Source organism: Papilio polytes, unplaced genomic scaffold (assembly GCF_000836215.1).
Source record: "Papilio polytes unplaced genomic scaffold, Ppol_1.0 DF824047.1, whole genome shotgun sequence".
Classification (NCBI taxonomy): domain Eukaryota; kingdom Metazoa; phylum Arthropoda; class Insecta; order Lepidoptera; family Papilionidae; genus Papilio; species Papilio polytes.
In genome coordinates this window covers 2,845,607-2,855,026 of record NW_013525157.1, presented here as the reverse complement: position 1 = coordinate 2,855,026, position 9,420 = coordinate 2,845,607, and the positions used below count along the sequence as shown (strand labels likewise).

General features: G+C 31.6%; 1 protein-coding gene across 1 annotated transcript; it reads left to right on the top strand.

The window, feature by feature from the left end:
• Positions 1 to 6,004: 6,004 nt before the first annotated feature.
• Positions 6,005 to 7,665, top strand: LOC106100541 (NADH dehydrogenase [ubiquinone] flavoprotein 2, mitochondrial-like). Its single transcript, XM_013279410.1, has 6 exons — positions 6,005 to 6,123; positions 6,197 to 6,322; positions 6,751 to 6,938; positions 7,009 to 7,216; positions 7,377 to 7,453; positions 7,526 to 7,665. The coding sequence occupies exons 1-6, from the start codon at positions 6,088 to 6,090 to the stop codon at positions 7,623 to 7,625; spliced, it is 735 nt and encodes a 244-aa protein (XP_013134864.1). The 5' UTR covers positions 6,005 to 6,087; the 3' UTR covers positions 7,626 to 7,665.
• Positions 7,666 to 9,420: the final 1,755 nt, after the last annotated feature.

Below are 9,420 nucleotides of genomic sequence, written 5' to 3'. Positions count from 1 at the left end.
AAAAAAAAAAACACCTAATATGTTTCAGTACGGGTTTATATTTTTTAAAGAACACAAAGACGAAAAAACCGAGAGTTTTAATTTGCTTGTAAAATCTCTGGCTAAAAATTTTCTCTGTGCAATGACAACATTCCTTCTAACTATTTCACTGACCCGGTTAAGATTAAATGACACAGGGGCTTAAGTCATCTTGTTACGTAATTCCCGTTTTGGGGCAAGAAATGAAATTGTTCAAATTTCTGTTATGCGAAAAAAATGTCACGTTTTTGTGACGAGGGTGTATTCTTAATATGACAAGGGGTTATTAGAACAAAATATGTTCGTAAGCGTGAGATAAGAGATATAGGCTTGATTTTATTTTGCTTTATTTAGCTCAACTTTCATTAAATAACGGAAATTGGACCTTTAAAATATTAATTTCACAAGACATATTTCAGTACGACAATTGCATTAACTTCTATTTATAAAGCGATTCGAACTATTATTTACATATACCTTGTTGAAAACTATTAATTTACTTAATATTTTGGAAAATTATAAAGTAGTTACTATGTCTGAATTAGTAACATCTGTCGTAAAGTTTAGACTCGGACATACACTGCAAATGTGACTAAAAATTAATTTTCCCGCTCTAAAAGCTTTCGCACATGGCTCGTTATAATCCTTCTAGTTTGTGTTCAAACCATTGTCATCCCCTTGTGTTTACGCGACAGAGCACGTACGAAGGAACATTGGTCCAGTAACAAACAAGCATTTTAATTAATCGACTGTTAGAGACAAGACAGTGCTGCTGTGTCAGGAATTTTTGAATTTTTAATTCCTCAAAAATTTTGAAATTTTTTTTAAAATACCGAAAATCTTTATAATATTTCCAGAATAATCTGTAGGCTTGTGCTGAGAAATGGTAGACACTAGTCTAATTGCGAGTTTTAAAGCTTGATCCACGTTATCTTATGTCAGTATCCTTAACCACTAATGAGGCTTCGGTTGCTCTATTAGCCTCCTAAATGTAATGATATTTATTTCAAAATCTGAAACTACATAGAATGTTGTCTCCACTTTTAATACAGCTAAAGTCGTTCTCGTTACTCTAAGGCTTTGCTATCAGATTACTGACTGGAATTGAATTAAAATTAAGAGCTTCTTGTACAAAGTTTGTGGAAACTGAGATACTGATCTTTTTTTCAACATAAAATACAGTTAAATAGTAAACTATTACACAAATAACTTAATCTGTGTAATTTCTTCGTTTCATTTCTTTTACAAAGATCATTTAGGTTTGATTAAATGTTCCTCTGTTTAAAATTGTAGGTAAAATTTATTTGTCAATTACAAGGATATAGCTTGCTTTGGGAATGTCGTATATTGAAGCGAGTACGATAAATTGTTTAATTCACCCTTTCCCCCTCAACCTGCAGTAAGTTAGTGCGCTAAACGAACTCCGCAATTTATCGCAATCTACACTTGACATCGGGTACCAATGCTTAACTAAGATAATGAAAACTCTAGAGAAATTATCACTTTCGAGATGTATTGATAGCATCAATTTGATACCTAATAGTGCTTTTAGAAATAGAAATAATTTTGTATAAAAAACAAAAGACTAACAATTACAATTACAGTTACACCAACTTAAAGCTTTTAAAATTTGTGGTTAATGCGTTTAAACTAGTTCATAGAATTGCATTCCCTTTGTTATTTTACTTAGGCTTTTTTTTGCACAAGTCTTTCAAAACTACTGCGATAGCTGCTATCATCATCACCTCACTAAGAGGCTCAAAATCTACTCTAAGTTGTGACTAGGTCATAGTCAATCATAGATATTATAATGTCACAAAATTATAACAAACGACAATCGCCACATTTAGTAGATGTTGCAATAATCTGTTACATCTGTTATCATACTTTAATAGTACAAAAATAATCAGATTTACTGACTAAAAGTACAGTTATCTTTTGTACTATCAAGACTGTTTTATGTAATTGCAACACTGTTTTTATACATTAAATAAATTTATTTACAAGAGCACGAAATATTCCGCACTCGATTAATTTTTTACAATATAGTTTAGTTGTAAAAGTTAACTAACTTCTCGTAATACGTTGCAACTTAATGTAGTAAAGTGTTCATTAAATCTTCTCTCAAAACCACTCAGCGTTTAATTTAATCAAGACGTCTAATTTTATAGTGCTGCAAGTTAAATTATGTTTTAGTGTTGTAAAGGTAGGTTTCAGATTTATACATTCTTGACATTAGGGTACTCTTATAGTAATTTTTTACATAAAATCCAACTAATAACCCAATGTAATCGACCGTAGAATAGACCGCTTACCTAATTTTGGGTTAGGTTTATAATCTTGATGCGATTTTGTTTTAATATCTTTCTAAAACAAAGCTTTGTCTGAATAAAATATTAAAAGAAAGGAATGGTTCCAGGATGGCAACTCGGAGACAAATTGGAATAAAACACAGAAAAGAATAAATCTATCGATTCTCCGGTCACGAAAAAGTCATACGGTATATCTTTATTGCAAACGGCTGTTGCAATCTCGGTCATATAAGATGTTTTATTTTATCTTGGCTACATAAAATGTAAGTTTTAAAATTAAACTAAGATTTAAATTTTATTGTGGCGACACGGTTTACATCTTTAGATGATTGTTAGAGTTTGCAGCTGTAACTGCTGGAAGAATCTCGATGAAATTTAACGTAGATGTAGAGGATAGCCTACAAATACACGAAGGCTACTTTATTTTTTATTTCTACGCGGACATAATCGCAGGCGAAAGCTACGTGCAATAGACGTATTGTTATATGATATTCTTGATAGAAGTGTGCCTTCATTTACCAACGAATACAAAACTTGAAAAATGATAATTAATTTTTTAAACAAAAGCGCAAACCGAAGACAAAAACGAACGAGATGTGATCCAAGAACATAATTTTTATACAATAGCTCTGTCGTTAATCTTGAAAACAAAAACGGGCTTGTTACAGTCATAATTTAAGTAGAACAAGTGCGGCCGACGTGAGCTTGAAGAGGATTTTATCAAATAATTTTTATGTCGATAAATTGCTTTCAAGAATTCATAATACCGAAGTTTTCTTGATATAAAATCGTTATGAAATTTTTGATTAAATGGTTTATTAGGCAATGGATTTTTTTTAGTACTGCTTATAATTCGTTGACACCGAATAAAAATACTCAGAAGTACTCAATGGAAAATTGATATACGAGCGTATGTTAATTTTAATGACGCCAAATAAAATCATACTAATATTATAAATGCGAAAGTATAGATGGATGGATGGATATTTGTTGGAGTTTGTAGCCTAAACGGCTGAACGGATTTCGATGAAATTTGGCATAGCCGTAGAGGATAGACTGGAAGAACACATATGCTACTCTGTTTTGTATTTTTAAATTCCACGCGAACGGAGTCTCGGGCGAAAGCTAGTAATATTATATAAGAACAAGACAAAAGAGAGGCTATTTTAAACCAGCAACAAAAAACATCACAGGCTTTTCAAAGTCGTTCCTTTACACGCACGTGCTCAAAAAATAAAAGTCATGTGCTGTAATGAAATAACAACGTGTGATTTATCATTGCTAATATGACTTCACATTTTTTTAACATAAGGGACATTAATGTATTGTAATTTAAGTATACAAAAAATTTTCTCAGCGACACGTTATCTTAAAATAAACCTCGGTAATATCACATTGGGAAAAATCTACTTTTGTGGTATCCTAAAAATGAAAATGAATTTGTAGATTTAGAGAGAGTAGGTTTTAACTATTCAATTTAGGTAATCAGTATTAATTCAAAGAGCTTCATTATAAGTTGTTTTGAGTCACAATTACGTACGCAGTCTACACACGGAATATGTTATCAAGGAATGTACTATTGCTCTAGGGTGCGTTTTTTTCTAAGATGCGAGGGTTAGCTGTTTTGCACATCAAAGGTGCACTTAACTTCAAAGCAGACTCAGCTTGCTCATTTTCCAATGCCTTTTTATTTAAATATACGTTTACAAATACAGCTTTTCTTAAGACGCCATCTAGCGGTAGACAGTAAGTACTATTGTCTCACCAAATTAATTCTGTTCTTGCAGTAAATTTGTTTGCTAGTATAGAATATTCACAATTAAACTGTTTGCTGTTTTGTAGTTTTGTATTTTATATATTTCTTTGCATCATTCTGAATTATTAAAAAAATAAAATGTATTATATAAAAGAAAGAGGTAATAACAGAATCAAGATATCCTTAAATTGTGGTAAAAAAAGATATCCTAATTCCTATTTAATCACATTTTCCTAGGTAAAAATATGCTTTCGATATATTTATAGTATTCAGAATATAAATTGCCACGTCGTAGTGTCACTATGTAATTAACATAAAATAAAAAGTAACAGATCAAAATAATTTACGTTCTGTACCGATATCTTAAGTATCCTTTAATTACTAAACTTATAAAATTTATGCATACAGTTCGAAGCACCTCGAGCTTTGTACTGATGCGTTATTACTTGGCCTTTCTAAGTTATATTGAGTACATGCTGAGAATTTTCTATTACACTATCTTACGAAATACTTCAATTAATATTACAATTAATATGACAAATAATGCATGACATATAGGATGTCTCAAAACATGTATTTTTTATTTTTAATTATAAAAATAATTAAAAATGTTCTTAATTACGACCAAAAATCATTCATTTTATACAAAACTAGCTTTCGCCCGCGACTCCGTCCGCGTGGAATAAAAGAAAAACAAAAGTGAGTAGCCTATGTGTTCTTCCAGACTATCCTCTACATCTGTGCCAAATTTCATCGAGATCCGTTCAGCCGTTTGGGCTACAAACTCTTACAAACATCCTTCCATTCATCCATCTACTCGTAAACTTTCGCATTTATATTAGTAAGATTAGTAAGATATTGGGGTACATTATGATATTTTTTTAAAGTTAATGGGTTGTCACCTATTGCATGTCACTACTGCGCATCCTGTAGTTTGATTTAATAATTTCATAATATTTATTAAATTAAAAGACATTTTAATATACGACTTAATAAATAAATCGGTGGACCATCTTATGTAAAAATCTGAAAGATTTTAAGTTTAAGTTTAAGCGGAATGAGAGCAAACTATGTAAGCACACGATAAATCACTGCGTACATTACTTCACAAGTTGGTTGGAGCACGTGTCTTATCTTCTACAGGTAACTGCGCCTAAGTCTACATTATTGCGGCACGGGTAAACACATTACAACTTATAACAATCATACTTATCTAAGATTGAAACTTTACGTCTTTTATAATTTATAGGCACTATTGGCTATTGGCCTACGATCTATGCTAATATAATAAAGCGTAAACACACAGTTCTTTGTTGCCTAAGATGTCAGCAATTACAGCATATTTATGAATAATTCTTTTTTTAATAAAAAGCCCTACACTTACATCACGCTTTGGGCTATATATTTACACGGTATTAAACTTAGGGGGTAAATAAATTGGAAAAAATACTACATGTGGAAAGGGACCATAAACTACAAGCTGCCAACATTACTGAAGCAATGTTACTGTGGTAACGGTAATTTTGACATTTGCAATTGAGAGTTTGACAAATGTTAATAATAAAATGAAGTTTTTATAATTTCATGCGAATGAAGCCGCACGGGAACGGGGTAAATAATACAATTCTCGGTATGTATGTGCTGTTAATTTGTAACTAATATTTTTGTAAACTAAACAGACCGTTTTAGGTTATATTGCTCGTGCGAAGAAGCTTTTCCGATTACCTCATGACAGCATATGTTAACTGACGGTAGTAAGTAAACGAATGCTTGACGCGATCTCTGTTGGTACAAGGGGGTGCCTACAAATATTCTGCGGGCAACCATTAGTTAACTTTTTCAACATCAGATACGTTTTGATTTTTAACTAATTAAAAAAGGCATTAATAAAACCTTTTAACACAGATAATGACACAAATGACAAAATCTGTCATTTATAGCTGTCGATTTGGGCGTAACATTTTTTAACACAGTTCACAAAACTATAAAAGTATTTCCGAAATGTTAATGTTATACAAATTAAGATCTGCACTTAATGTACGTTTGTTATTAAAATGAGGTTAGTTTATATTCTATCAAAAATTGTATACAACAAGAAATTTACTTACAGCTGCGATGTCTACTAAGAAACGTCTCAACTTCAAAGCAGCTCCGCAGCGAGGAGCTTGTTGTGCATAGAGACAGTCCCGAAAACAATCCGAAAACCCCTTTCGAATTTAGTGAAGCCAATTTAAATGTAAGTTCTGATATATTTTATAATAGTTATACTTTTTAGTAAGAATTAATGTAAATGGCTAAAAAGGAAGAGGAAGACTGAAGAAAGTATTGATGGATTGTGTGAAAGAGGATATGCTTAAGAAAGGAGTGGTTTCAGATATGACGGCTGATAGAGATGTATGGAAGAGCAGCACATACTGTGCCGACCCCCCATAAGGGATGAGGGCAAGTTGATGATGATGATGATGATACTTTTTTAGTATACAAGAAAGCTATGGAACAAGAAATAAGATCCCAACTGTTAATGTCGTTTTATTCTATCAATTGTAAACTACCAGGTTATGGGATAGGAATGTCAATAGAATGCTTGAAGAAACAAGAGAACCATTTAATATTCGTTACCTACAAATAAGTCTCAGTTTATTCTCATAATGTTTTACGTTTCAGCGCTTATGTGCAATGATCCAAAATTATCCGGAAGGGGCGCAGCGGTCGGCGTTAGGAGCTGCATTAGATTTGGTTCAAAGACAAATTGGCTGGATCCCGATATCAGCTATGCATAAAGTAGCAGAGATTCTATCAATACCACGAATGAGAGTTTATGAATTTGCAACTTTCTATACGATGTGTAAGAGGTATGAATGCATAGTTCAAAGGTAAAGAAAGTTTGTTGAGAATCTTTGTTATAAAGTGTGTATTTTGCAGGCGCGATAGAGGAAAATTTAACGTTAAAGTTTGCGTAACTACACCATGTATGATTCGCGGATCAGACGTTATCTTGCAAGCTGTAGAGGTGGCTACGAAATGTAAAACTGGTGAAATGTCTAAAGACGGTGTTTTTGGAGTAGACACTGTCCAGTGTCAAGGAGCATGTGCTAATGCTCCAGTAATGGTGGTCAACGATGATTATTACGTAAGCTAAATTTGTTTCAATTAAGCAGATGTGACCTCAGAGTCTACGAATAGGTAATTACGAACACGCGGTCTTTGATTTTGTATCAATAAATGCAAGATAGATGAACATTCTTACAAAATATAAAATGTCTGATTGATACATCAGTTTTTATTTTCAGGAAGATTTAACTTTAGAAAATGTTTATGATATAATTAATATGCTTAAAGCCGGATGTATACCGCCACAAGGTCCTCAGTAAGTATTATTTATTTTGTAGTCAAATATTCTCTTCATAAGGTATTTGACATAATTATTTGTTTTTAACAGGAGCGGAAGATTCTGTGCTGAGCCGTGTTGTGGTCAAGCAACCTTATTGGAACCACCGCCTATGCCTGGATTTAAGTTACAACCTGCCCTTTTGAAATAATATAATTTAGGTTGTTTTTAATGAAAGGAATTATTTTTAATTTTACGTTTAATTTGAATGATTAGAATAAAAAGTTATTTATTTTGTTGAATTTTGTAACTGCTTTGTGACATCATGCTTCATATTATAAATACGAAAGTTTGGATGGATGGATGTTTGTTCGTTAGAGTTTGTAGCCTAAATAGCTGAGCGGATTTCGATGAAATTTTGCATAGATGTAGATGATAGTTTGAAATAACACATAGGCTACACACTTTTGTTGTTTATTTAATTCCACGCGGAGATAGTCGCGGGTGAAAGCTAGTAAAATTATAATAACTTTACACAGAAAATACTCATAGGAACTGAGGGAGACTTTGTTAATCCAAATGACTCCCCAAGGAGGTTACCGGTTAAACAGAATTAAATTACGAAGCCGGATTATAAAGGTCCCAAAAATGAGTTTAACGTAATACTAAGTTGGAATTTATGAGACGTTTTTGGTGATAGATTCTTCAAGTTGTAGAGTTAACGAAAATTAAGTTTCTATCAGATGTTTCTGAAATTAATACGTGTTATATGATAAATGAAAATTTCATGTATTACAATTTATATCATGTAAAACATGATCATATCCCCTGCTCAGCGTTCATCCCACATTAGGTAGTGAAACAACTTACTGGAAGGTAAAGAAAGTTCGCCCAACATACATACTTTCATCGTATATCAAGATTTACTCGAAAATTCTCTAGAGAATTGTAGCCTCGTTACTTATACCTCCTGTGTATAGATGACTAAGTAACGAGTTTTTCTAAATGTGTGACAATGGAAAATACCAGAATAGTTTGTTTAAACTAAATTTGATTCGAATATTTCGACTACTGACAACAATTTACCGAAATTCGGAGAACTTATTCTAAGGGTCTCTTAGACCTTGGAAAAAGTATCGTAAATAAAAGGAGATAAAGAAATTAGGCCGGTGTTTGAGAGAGTAGAGGTGTTAAAATATTGTTTTACAATCTCAACAGATCCATTTACAGTTCTCATTTGCATAATTTTCTAAAAATGAAAACAGTTTTTCAGAATTCGAAAGTAATTTGCATTTAAATAAGTATTTGTAAATTAACAAATGTTTGTATTTTATAAAAAAAATATTTTTCGTTGAATTTACACTTTTGGGATGTAGCCCAATTCTTTCAAGTTATTTGTGTTAAGTTACTTTTAGTGAAATCGGAATATTACTCTTGAAGTTATTTTAAGGGTGATTCTTTAGGATCCATTTTCTTAATTAACATAACTTAGAAATTACGAAGGCGTTGGAAAATTTTAGCATTGTTTGCTTCTTTCAAGTATTTAAGAAATTGATATAGTTGTAATAAGAAATTCAAAACGAATGTTTTTTAAATACACTTTTTCGTATTTTTTGACTGAATTGAAGTGATTGCTCGCAATTTTTGTATAATTTAGTTTACGGGATTATTCTATGGTTATATAAATTAAAATATGAGTTTCTATAAGGCCTTTAAAAATCTTTTAAGTTACAAAACATTCCATTTGTTTTCGATTGACTATTTCTTAAGAATTTTGATTAAAAAAATGCCGATTTCGCAGCAATACTGCAGCGGCGTTCTGTGAAACATAATTAATGACTTCTATTATTCTTTCAAGAAACGGTTTAAGTTATTTTTTTTTTAAACTCGAACGTATAAATAATTTTAAAAAATGTTAATATATATAAATAAAAGTTAATCAACACTTATAAATTATAAGTGTTTGAGATGTTGCGTTGAATAAATTAAACTTCTTTGCGTATAAC